This window comes from Myotis davidii, unplaced genomic scaffold (genome assembly GCF_000327345.1).
Source record: "Myotis davidii unplaced genomic scaffold, ASM32734v1 scaffold223, whole genome shotgun sequence".
In the NCBI taxonomy this organism is placed as follows: domain Eukaryota; kingdom Metazoa; phylum Chordata; class Mammalia; order Chiroptera; family Vespertilionidae; genus Myotis; species Myotis davidii.
This window is the reverse complement of record NW_006294609.1, coordinates 2,799,452-2,811,751: the sequence shown is the minus strand read 5'-3', so window position 1 is coordinate 2,811,751 and position 12,300 is coordinate 2,799,452. Positions and strand designations below refer to the sequence as shown.

General features: G+C 55.7%; 1 protein-coding gene across 1 annotated transcript in view; it reads left to right on the top strand.

Annotated features, from left to right (window-relative positions):
• The window catches only part of BCL7A (B-cell CLL/lymphoma 7A), a 15,683-nt gene extending 4,118 nt beyond the window's left edge, over window positions 1-11,565 (top strand). Inside the window, exons 3-5 of the mRNA XM_006768984.2 lie at window positions 910-1,077; window positions 4,863-4,984; window positions 8,697-11,565. Coding sequence (XP_006769047.1) covers window positions 910-1,077; window positions 4,863-4,984; window positions 8,697-8,768 — 362 coding nt within the window. The 3' untranslated portion in view covers window positions 8,769-11,565. The remainder of the gene's footprint in view (window positions 1-909; window positions 1,078-4,862; window positions 4,985-8,696) is intronic.
• Window positions 11,566-12,300: the final 735 nt, after the last annotated feature.

The following is a 12,300-nucleotide window of genomic DNA, read 5'->3' as shown; positions in this document are numbered from 1 at the left end:
ACACACACAGGCGAGATTGAGCCTGCAACCTGGGCATATGCCCTGACTGGGAATCGAACTGGCGACCTCCTGGTGCACAGGACTGCACCCAACCAACTGAGCCACACTGGGCAGGGCTAGAGCATTTTAAAGTAAATTTCCCTTCCTCTTGATATTTAAGTCTGTACCTGAACATTTAAGCACGCGTCACTAATGAATGACATTGGTATGCTGTGTGCCCGGTGTACCATCAACCCTAACAAAATTAAGAATAATTCCTAATGTCTTTTAGACTTAAGCTGTATTCAAATTCCCCAGTCATCCCCCAACGTCTCTTACCAACTGGCACGTCCAACACAGGATTTAAATAATGTTCTCAGATCATGTTTAGCTGTTAGAGCGCTTAAATTTCTTTTTCATCTACAATAATCTTCCCTGATCCTTCTCCCCCTTCATGGTATTGACTGGCAGAGCCTGGCCGGCTGTCCGGTGGAATATCCCACTTTGTGGGGTAGCTTTTCTCTCCCTTTTGTTTCGGATCAAGTGGGAGTTGGTTAGAGGCGCGATCAGACCGGATGAAACATGTCGGCAGCGCCGCCCCATGCACTGCGCTTCGGCCTCCGTGTTACTTCCGAGCCAAGCACACACGATGTCTGGTCTCCTCACCCAGGACCAGGCCTCAGACGCCCCCAGAGACTTAAAATGTGCCAGGCCTCTGTGGCTGGCTGCCTCCAAACACAGGGCTCCCGGAGCCCGTGGGGTGGGGGGGGCGGGGGCACTGGGTGTGCCAGCTCGGAGGTTCCGGAGGGGCGAGTGTCCCCTTGCCTGGGACAGCGTCCTGTGGGCAGTGAGGCGTGGGGAAGCTGAGCCCCCCACCCGCCGTCCCCAGCAGCTGCGGGAGTTCACCTGTGCTTCTGTTCCCCCACCCAGATGACAACAGCAACCAGAGCTCCATAGCGGACGCCTCCCCCATCAAACAGGAGAACAGCAGCAACTCCAGCCCCGCGCCGGAGCCCAACCCCTCCGTGCCCTGCGAGGGCACCAACACCAAGGCCGATGAGGCGCCGGCCGAGGGCAAGGAGCTCCCTGGGGCCGAAGGTATGTGCCCTTAGGGCTGGGCTCAGGGGTCTCTCCCCATCCGCACAGTCCGGCCTTCTGTCCGGGCAGGCGATGGCAGGTCTTGTTTTCCTCTTCTTTTCTCTCCCCATCCGCACAGTCCGGCCTTCTGTCCAGGCAGGCGATGGCAGGTCTTTTTCTCCTCTTCTTTAATATATTTGTATTGATTTCAGAGAGGAAGGGAGAGGGAGAGAGAAATAGAAACATCGATGATGAGAGAGAATCATTGATTGGCTGCCTCCTGCACGCGCCCCCCCCCCCCAGGGGTTTGATTGGCTGCCTCCTGCACGCCCCGCCCCCCCAGGGGGTTAAGCCTGCAACCCAGGCATGTGTCCTCGACCAGAACTGAACCCGGCACCCTTCAGTCTGCAGGCCAAGGCTCTAGCCACGGAGCCAAACCAGCCAGGGCGATAACGGGCCTTTAAGGAGACCCTGCCATGCACCGGCCCCAGAAGAAAGGTGATGCCTGGGGCTCCTGTTCTTGGGGGGCAATTTAAAAATCACACAGTCTAGCATCTGGAAAGTAAGTGTTCTGGAGAATGACAAAGTAAGAAAGGGGGATGGGGAGTCTGGCCCCTTTATGGGGGATATTGTGATTTTAAATCGCTGGTCCAGGGAAGCCTCACCCAGCATTTGAGACTCATCAGGCGAGGGAGGAAGCTGCCTGGGATAACTGGGCGAGCACTGCGAGCAGAGGGAAGCCGTGCAAAGGTCCTGAGGCAGGAGCATGCTCAGTGTGGCTGGAGGAGAGCGGGCGGGGCGAGGGGCTCAGACAGTGAGACCCCCGAGGAGGCGGGGCCTGGCGTGTGCAGGGTTCAGAAGGCCACTTAGAGGACCCTGACTTCATGCCGAGTGCGCTGGGAGCCAGTGGGAGCTTGTGCGCCGGGATCTGAAGGATCCCTTGGACTTTGGTTGCTGTGAACATGGGGGCGGCGGCAGGGTTGCTGCCATCGTCCAGGTGAGAGAGGGTGGCGCTGCACCAGGGGGGAGTGGAGGAGGCGTTAAGAAGTGGTCTGACTGTGGAGGACGTGGAAGTGTGTTTACATGGGTCTGTGTTTGTTTATGTTGAGGTGTCTGGACCCCGTTTAAATGAAAATGTTCACATATAGATGGGCCCTGATTTACAAATGAGTTGACTTTACGATGATATGAATGAAAGCCATACCCACTCAATAGAAACCGTACTTTTTAAAATTTGCTCTTTCCCGGGTCCCTGCTGTGCCGTTGCTCCTCACTGGGTGCTGGGCGGCGAGTCCCCTCCCACAGTCCGCCGCATGGTCACGAGCCAGGGCGCGTGAACACAGGACGAGCTGGTCACATCTGGGCCGGCGCTTGCCAGCTGTGTGGCCTTGGGCTGACCGTGTCCACTCCTACACGCCTTCCTGTTTCCTTGTTTATGAGACGAGACAAATAAAAGTTGCCTCTCTTGTCGGGTCACTACAGGAAAGTAAGCGAGAGAGCAGAATGCTCGGCCGAGCCTGGCGTTAGGAAGGCCCTGGTGAGCCATTGGGAGGGCGCCACATGAATCTTTCTCCCAAGTAATTTCCTTTCAATGTGCACGAACCGTGCACCGGGCCACTAGTATTATGATAAAAACCAAGTGCAGATTCATGATCACTATCCACATCCTGGCTGCTTCCCCGTCCTGCTTTCTCTAACCAACTGAGCTGCCTGGCCGGGGCCTGCGTCTCCCTTTAGAGGGCCCATTGCAGGAATCCGATCCCAGGTTAAGACCTCCTTTCATAGCTGCCATCTTCACCCCCCCCCCCCCCCCCCCCCCCCCCCCCCCCCCCACCCACACCCGCCCCAAGCGGGGCGCCAGAATCAAGAAGTACTCAGACGATGCTTTTAACTACAAATTCTTCATTCAACTCATAAGAAGTAAATCAACTTGTTCTAGGGCTGAGTTCTAAGGCCCCTCACAGCGGGCCAGGCCCACCTGCCCACTGCCAAGGGCTGCCAGGGCCACCCCACACACAGCCTCCCCAGGTGGGCGCACGCTGCCTGTGGGACAAAGCCGTTGGTCGCCAGCTGTCGACCTTGCTTTGAACTTGTTTACTGCTGAGTGAGTTCAGGGAATGACATCATGTTCAAGCTCCCTGGACTAAATTTAGGCCCCAGGAAAATAATTTCCCCTGGGTGAGTTCCAGTCCCGTTCCGCTGAGAGAATCAGGCCGCTGTGCCGAGCCCATGAATGCGCCCGAGCTCCAAGGCCCGTTCCCACACTGAGCGCTCAGGCCAGGCCAGGGTCAGCGTGCCTCCGGGCCCCCAGCCTCCTGCCTGGTTTCTACGCCTACGTCTGCGACCCCGCTCCCCGCTCCACTCACAGAGCTCACTCCACAGGGTAGGGCGGGACTGTGGTCGGAGAGGAGGACAGTTACAATGGAAAATGTCTGCTAAAGCAAACACATATCTCTATGTATAAAAAGCCAGCGACCGCAACACCATAACAACCAGAACGCCGGTCACTGTGACGCCCACTTGTGGCCAGCAAACCGGCCCGATCCATCTGGGGGTAAGGCCGGCTGGCCAACCTCTTGCAGCCCCACCCCCCAGCCAGCCCCACCCCTGACCGCCCCGATCCACCGATTGGGGCTGGGCTGGCCAGACTCCCCTTACCCGCCACCGCCACACGAATTTGTGCACTGGGCCTCTAGTTATGAAATAAAATATAACATGAGTGTGGATCCGGGCTCTTTTAGTGTACGTTTAAAAAGCCAGGTGACATGTTACTGGGACCCTGAGAGCCAGCAGAGTGGGACGCTGCGGGGGGGGGGGGTGTTGGTGCTATGTACCCCCTCTCCCCACCCCGCCCCCCGTGAGCTCTCCTGCTTTGTGCCCCAAATAAGCTTCAGGCAGAGCAGGCACCTCCTCCTCCAAAGCCGCACCACAACCTGCTATGTCCTGCACCTTTCTTCTGCTAAAGGGACGTGGTTGGGGAGCAGGGAGACTAACGCATAAGAAAGAGCCCAAATAACGGACGAAACAGGATTCATGAAAGAAGCAATCAGTGACAGAATGCCATGCAGCCATCTTGTATGCTCTTGTACTTAGAGAATTTTTACAGGCATGGCAAATCTCCCACAATGCTGTGTGAGCCCCATTCGGGGAGAGAGGAGCATCATGGGCGTGCAGGGGGAAACATCTGGGAAGATGGGACTAGATCCTCTAAAATGTTGCTGGGGTGGTGGTGGCTGTGGGTGGTGTGAAATCATTGGCGATTTCAACTAGGTGGGTTTTTTTTTCTGTATTTTCTGCTTCTTGCAAAGCTCAGTCATGGCTCTGACCATCAGAAGAAAAAAAAAATACCCATATTATTAAGAGAAATGTTTACCAGGGGGCAGTCCCCTCTGCGTGTGCTCCCCAGTGGAGAATGCAGGCTCTGTGCTGGGAAGAGGGAGGAGTCCGCAGCCATGGTGGTTGGAGCGCGCTGTGGCCAGCAGAGGGCGCCGGCTGCACGCGGCACAGCCTGTAGCTGCTTTTTTTTTTTTTTTTTTTTTTTTTTTAAGGTGCCCTCTAGGGACATTTGGCAGGTAATGGGTGTGCAGGAAAGGGTTGGAGGTTACAGGGCCAGCCTGTGGCCTGGATACTTAAAGCATCTCTAAAAAATACGCCAGAGTCTCCCCAACCCTCCCAGCGTATGGTAGCCCTGACAGACCGCCGAGCCACCAAACGACCCCGTTCCCAGGTATTTTTAGTAATTGTTCCATCTGGCCCCGCAAATCACGTGTCTAAAAACAGCTTCTGCCGTCTTGCTTTACCCGCAGATGCTTCTGACGAGCAGAACTCGCAGTCTTCCGTGGAAAACGCCGTGAACAGCTCAGAGAAAGCTGAGCGGCCGCCATCTGGAGAAGCGGCCCTAGCGGCAGAGACGCCCTCCATCTCTCAGGTACCCCGAGCGAGGCCTCAGAGGGGCAGCCAGGTCGGCCGGGCGCCCATTAGGGTGCCGGGGGTGTGTTGAAAGGTGTTTTGTTCTTTTGTTTTGCCTTTCTTGTTGGACGATCGGAACTTTCTTGCCTTGGTGAGCTCCCCGCTGTGTCCCGCCCTGGGCGCCGGGGCTGCGGTGAAGGGCGAGACACGGGCAGGGGTAGGAAGGGGAAGGGTCCTCAGCTTCGTCACTTTGTTCCCACAAAAGCAGTGCCTGCTCTCAGTGAGCCAGTCACCTGCCTTTAGGGCTGGGGAGATGGGTCTTCAGAATCCTCAGCGCCGGATAAAATAATCTTTGAAAGTATTTTGCAACTGAGCATGCTCCCCATGCCCAGACTCCTCTCTGGGTCATCACGGTTGGTCAGAATCTGGTCTGAATCGGTGCAGAAGCAAGTGGCCCGGGGGATAGGAACAAACGTCCCGGGTGCGAGTCCCAGCTCTGTCAGCACACACAGACGTCGGCTTCAGTGTCTCCAGCTGCCAAAATGGGGTCGCAGAGCTGCCTTGGGGCTGGGGTTTGATGAGATGAGAGAACGTGGGTAACACAGAGTGGAGCTGGACACAGAAGATGCCTCCGTGTTGCCTCGGCGACCGTGATGACTCTCACTGTCAACCCTCTGTGCTCATTTAAAAGAAGGGGGACTCAGTGGTATCCCAGCGTCAACAGATAACACCGTTGCCACGGTGCTGAATCGTTTCCGGCACCTGGGGATGAACTGACGTGTAGCCGCAGAAACGGGGGAAAGGGCAGGACCTGGTCTGCCTGGTGTGCAGCCTTGAACCAGGCTTCCCAGGGGACGCTCCTCTCAACTCGAGCACCTACGCACCCTTGGGTCTGCACCTCCCTTTCGTGCTATAGGACACCCTCCAAATGCCCAGAGGCCTAGAGGGAGTGTGGATGGAAGATGTTTGCAGTGGCAGGAAGTTTGTCTAAAGCAGGGGTCCTCAAACTACGGCCCGCGGGCCACATGCAAATACAAATATTGTATTTGTTCCCGTTTTGTTTTTTTACTTCAAAATAAGATATGTGCAGTGTGCATAGGAATTTGTTCAAAGTTTGTTTGTTTTTTAACTATAGTCCGGCCCTCCAACGGTCTGAGGGACAGTGAACTGTCCCCCTGTTTAAAAAGTTTGAGGACCCCTGGTCTAAAGGGATCAATTTAAATAAATCTAGGGTTGTGTATAAAACAGTCTGCCATACAGTTGTTAAAAAGGGCACTGCCCTAGCCAGTTTGGCTCAGTGGATAGAGCCTTTCTCTGTGGACTGGAGGGTCCCAGATTCAATTCCGGTCAAGGGCACATGCCTGGGTTGCGGGCTCGATCCCCAATAGGGGGTGTGCAGGAGGCAGCCAATCAATGATTCTTTCTCATCATTGATGTTTCTGTCTCTCTCCCCCTCTCCCTTCCTCTCTGAAATCAATAAAAATATATTTTAAAAAAATAAGTAAAAATAAAAAGGGCACAGTTGAGGCCAGCCAGCATGGCTTGGTGTTTAAGCATCGACCCATGAACCAGGAGCTCAGGGTTCAATTCCAGTTGGGGTACATGCCTGGGTCGTGGGCTGGATCCCCCGTAGAGGGCGTGCAGGGGCAGCCGATCAATGATTCATCATTGATGTTTCTCTCTCTCCCTCTCCCTTCCTCTATCTGAAGCCTGAGGGCTGAAGGGTCCCAGATTCGATTCCGGTCAAGGGCATGTACCTTGGTTGCAGGCTCCTCCCCGGCCCGGGCCCTAAAAACCAATGGAAAAATATCCTCGGGTGAAGATTTAAAAAAACTAAAAAGGCAGGGTGGGGGTGGTGGGAGCGGGCACGATTGACCCAGGTACAGAGGAAGAATGAAGAAATATTCTCACCATGTGAACTGAGAAAAGCAGGTCACAGAGTCTCAGGCCTAGCATGAGCCCACTGATGAAAAATCACCTTCAAAGCCTCTTGTATAGTTTGCGAAACCACAGTGTCGGCCGGGGTCTCCTGACCTCTGGAACTCAGTGGAGGGAAGGTTGGTTTGAAACATAGACCCACACTCTGGGGGTTGCGGGGGGGAGCATCGAGTGCTGGGGCCTGTCCCCTACTCCCCCGATGTCTGAACAGTACAGGGGTCTTTCATGTCACCCCCACTCCCATCCCCAGGGGCCCAGTCCTGAACTGGGGCCGCCTCCACCGTTTCCGTGCCCACACGGACACGCATCCTCGCCCGCAGGGCTGCCAGGCTTGCGAGCAGGACGGAGGAAGCGTTGCAGTGAAGCAAACAGCTTGATCTGGAAGTTTAGCCGTTACTGTTTTATTTTTATTCTTTTAAATGTAGTTTTACTGATTTCAGAGAGGAAGGGAGAGAGCGATAGAAACATCAATGGTGAGAAAGAATCACTGGTTGGCTGCCTCCTAAACGCCCCCTCCTGGGGATGGAGCCTGACCGGGAATGTGACTGTAACCTCTGGTTCCTAAGGTCGTCGCTCAACCACTGGGCCGCATTGGCTGGGCTGACTTCTGTTTTGAGAGGAGCTCCTAGGCTATGTCGAAGGCTGTGCAGGGAAGCTGTCATTCGGGCGAGAGCTGGTGGCAGCTCAGGTGTGGACAGGGCGCTAGGCAGAGGGAGAGGCGGGCGGGCTCAAGGGTCTTTGGAGATGGAGTTGATGGGACTTGCTGTTAGACTGGGTGTGGGAGTGTGGAGAGAAAGGGGGGACTCCCGGGCATCGTCCCCCTTTATCCCAGGAAGATGTCAGCACCCCCAACAGGTAGGGGATGGGCGAAGTCAAGAGTTGGTGCCCGGCCCATGTGGCTCACTGGTTCCATTCCTGGTCAAGGCACATGCCTGGGTTGCAGGTTCGATCCCCAGTAGGAGGAGTGCAGGAGGCAGCCGATCAATGATTCTCTCTCATCGTTGAAGTTTCTCTCCCTCTGCCTTCCTCTTTGAAATTTTAAAAAAAAAAAAAGCCGGTCTCAGGTGGTGAACACAAATGCAATATACAGATGATGTCTTATGGAAATGTACCCCTGAACCCTATATAATTTCATTAACCAGTGTCACCCTAATAAATTCAACTTTTTTTAAAAAAAGTTGTTCTCAAGTGACAGGTGAGGTTGGAGATGGGGTGGGACCGTCAAGGCAGGGGGTGGGAGAGCGACCGTTGAACCTGTTTTTGAGTCAGGGACTCTTGGGAATTTGGTGACAACCACAGACCCTCTCCCCACGGCAACATACCTGGGCACACTTAACCAATGCCAAGCGCTCGCCTGGGCCGGGCACCTGTGCTGGGCCCCTGGGAGCAATTGTTAGCGTGGCCAGGCTGGTCTAGGCACGGAGCTCGGAGAAGTGAACTTCAGAATCACCTGGTGGTTACTCACAGGTTGGAGGACAGATAATGGGGGGACACCTTTTCCAGGAGGGGTGGACTGAGGGAGAGCCTAGGGGCACCGGGGGAGGGCGCAGAGGGAGGTCAGTGTGACGGGGACAAGCAGGACCAGGACCGAGGCGACTCGCGGTTCCGGAGACTCAGGAGGAGTTTGGGTTTGAGGTTCCCTGCAAGTGTGCAAACCTCCGGAAGTCCATGCTCACCGGCCATCGGGTCCTGCCCTCAGTTCCTTCCCGGGCTGACCTCGAACCTCCCAGCTGCCCTGAACGGATCTCCTGGCCTGTTAACCTGCTGTTCTCTTTCCTTCCTCTTCCCCCAAGGATTTGGAAGGAGGGCCGCCCTCTAAAAAGATGAAACTGGAGACGTCGCAACAAAACTCCGAAGAGATGTAGACGTTCGGGGCTCAGGCTCCGGTCCGCGTTTCCCGGGAGATCCATCAGCAGGCTTACTTCTACGACTTCCCCGAGCGAGCCCTCGGGTTAGAACGACTGACTTTCCCAAGTTTACCAAGTGCAAATCCACGAGAACCTAGAACGGCGTGACTTCTCAGACACTGAAGAACTTTCTGCTGTGAAGCAAAACCCTCGAATCTTGAAGTGACTGCCCTTGTGGAGGTGGGTCGACAGCTCAGGAGTGTCAGACACTGTCTCTGAAGCCAAGATTACATTTGCGTTGCTGCTGTATTGTTTTTCGCCCCACTTCTCTCTCTGACGACATAAGCTATCTGAGGGTGGTGCCCATCAGGAATTCACGTTTCGGGGCTTTTCACTGTCCCACCGACTCCTCCCGCTTTGTTTTTGTGTGCCTTGTGCCCTTGAGGTGACCTCCGGCATGTTTTCCCAGTTGTTTTGCATCTCCCTTTGCAAAGCGCCCTCTCGGCTTTGTTGAGGCTGCCACTGCCCCGGCCGGCCGGCCCTCATGTCACGATCCTCCCTGCCCCAGGACTTCAGTGGGAACAGAGCAGGCAGGGACGGGGAGAGCCCGGGGCTGCAGAGGAGTAGGACCTTCGGCCACCTGCCCAGCCTCCACGGTCTGGTCCGAGGAGTCTCAGGTGTTAGGGCACTGTCCCCGAGCTCTGGCCACCCGATACGCTCACTTCCTCGGGACATCTGAACCTGGCGTTTCCAAGTGGCCCAAATGGACACACAGAGCCCCTAGATCATTCTGCCACTTCCACCCTCTGCCCCCACCATACCGCCTCCTCCCACGCCTCCGAAGACGGGGTGGCTTCTGTGGCTGACTGCAGGATCGTCTCGCGGTGACAGAAAGGCCGCGGAGGCCGGGAGCAAGCGGCAGGAGTAGCTGATGTTCTCAAAGGATTTCAAATCCACAGTAATCGGCTGCCCTCTGCCTCCCCCAGGCCCTCTAAGCCCCACCCAGGGGAAGGGGGTCAAGATTGCGACCCAGGAAACCCACTTGCTTCTGCATAATGTTCCTGACACCACCGAGCCAACAGACGGATCCTGTCTTATTCCCAGGGGACCCTGCGGTCGGTCCCCCCAAGGAGCGGGCCTTGATGGTGCAGCCTGGAAGGCCAGAAGGGAGGCACCAAGGAGCTGGAAAGCTTTGCCCTCCAAGAAGGGGCAATCGAATCCCTGCCTCCATCCCTGCCCGCCTGGGGCAGCTGCTTCTCACTAAAATGCAGCTGCCCCCTCGGACCAGCTGCCGGAGTGCTTGGTTCTGAGGCCTGGTAGCTCTTCATTCCTCTATGGACTCCTCAGACCCTAGCCCTGTTCCCAAGCTTTCTTTCCTGCACTGGAGTTCCAACTCCCTTTGAGCTGTGTGTGGGGGTGGGGGGGTGGGGGGAGGAAGGGTTGCGAGGTTTTGTTGGTTGTTTCCTGTTTTGTTTTATTTTGCGAACTGGTGCATATTCAGGTACCACCTTTGACGTGGGGATCTCTGTCCTGACCACCGTGGGAAGTATCTGCCAGATTCCACTTTCTAAGAGTTTCTGAGGGTGGGGCTCTGACTTGCGTTTTTTTTTTGTGAGGGAGCCCATCCATTTCCTGCTCTTCAAGGAGAATCAAAATGTTCCTGAATCTCAAATACCTCATGCAAACACGTCTCCTGAGATCAGGGGAAACAAACACGCGAACTCTGGAGATCTCAATGTTGAAGTGAGCGGTGGTGGCCGAAAGATTTCTGTCTTAAAAAAAAAAAAAATCTTATCAGTTTCCCGCCCTCAGGCGGTCCGTCTCCGCAGAACGGCCAGAACAGCTGCTCTTTCTCCGCGTTACCTCTCAGCACTCCAGGCGGCTTTACCTCCACATCCTGAAGGGTTTGAATCACCTTTTCCTTTGCAGCAAAACTCCATTTTGATGAAAGACGAATTGGGATGTTTATTTCCTGCTCTTTTTTTGGGGGAACCGAGAGGTGACGACCACGACAGCTGAAGGAGTCACGCACACACTTGCACACGCATGTCCATCGGCCAGGGTCCCCTGCGCCCGCTGCCGGCCCCGCGGACAGGCCAGGCGAGTCCACGCGGTGGGGAATGAGGACGCCGTCCACGACACCGAGGCGGTCATTCATTTTTTTCTGAAGTGCCTGAAGGTAGGGGTGGGCCGGTGGCCTGGGAGCCACCTGGCCCCACCGCGGCCACGGCCACGCCAGGCGATGTGCCAGCGAGCCCCGCATTTGATGCTGGTCCAGAGGAGACTGCAAAATCCAGATGTGCTTCCTTCCCAGCAGCCCGCTCCCCGGAGCCGCTGTCCCCCTGCCCGCCCCGCGCCACGCCCTCTCCCACCTTGCAGCTGGCCCAGCCAGGACGGGGCCCTAAGCGAATGCCTTCCGCGGACACCAGGCCCCATGGCCTAAAGGGCTCCCAGGGCAAACCCGACCCCCCAGAAGCTGGGGAAGCTGTGGCTACACATTCCACAAAGTGCTGGCACTTACACCCTTACCCTGGAAGGCAGTCGGCTGACGCCGCGGGTGGTGACCTCCCATTTCCACCGATGACGCCGTGGCCTGGCACATTCATTACCGCCAAGGACCTGGTTAGAGGTATAAAGACCTTTTTTTCACGTTACCTGATTTTTTGTTGTTGTTTTCTCTTTACGATTTTTTTTTTTCGGTGTGTTGTACAGCAGTATAATTTTTCACTTATTTATTCCATCAGTAGATATGGTTTGTACAATGTACAATGGTTCCATTTCAGAAAGTAAAAATAAAAAAAATTCGGATCACGAACAACACCGTGTGGTTTTGGTAACATTGTAATAAAGAGTAAAATCCAGTTGATGGTGAGAATGTCCCTCAGCCCCTGCTTGGCCTCCCGCACGACTGTGCGGCCCTGACGTGGAAACAGGACACCGTAAGCTCCTTGCACACAGGAGCTGGGGTCTCCCATGGCCGTGCCAGCTGCCATCATTAGGCACCAGGGGGTGCTGTGGGCAGGTATTGAGGCCACCCTACCTCGGGGAGGCAACATCAGGAGTGTCTCATGCATGAGTCATGCAGCCAATCAGAGCCCCAGTTTAGAAGTCACACCTGCCCGGGCCCCCCCTTCCTCTCCCCCCTCCCCCCACCCCCAACCTGGGTCCTGACCGAGGACCCTGTCCCTGGCTTTGGACGCTGTGGCCCATGGCAGGGACTCGGAGGTCAGGCCACATCACGGGTGGGTTGTCCTGACCTGTCTTAACTCGCCACCTGGTGACGGGCTCAGAGCAGAACCAGAACCTTCCGGGCACCTTTCCCCTCCCAGCGGCTCCGGCCTTTCCCTCTCAGCTCAGACTTCCTCCCTGAATGATTTTTCTCAGTCCAGCCTCACTTCCTCTTGCACCTGCCAACCGAGCCCTGGGGGAACGGAGATAAGGAAAGGGGAGGTGAATGTTCCCTCCTTGTTTGCCTGCCTCTCTGCTCCCCACCCCTCTCCTCTCTAACACGTTCCGTGTTTTCACCGGGACTGGTTGCTCAGCAAAATAA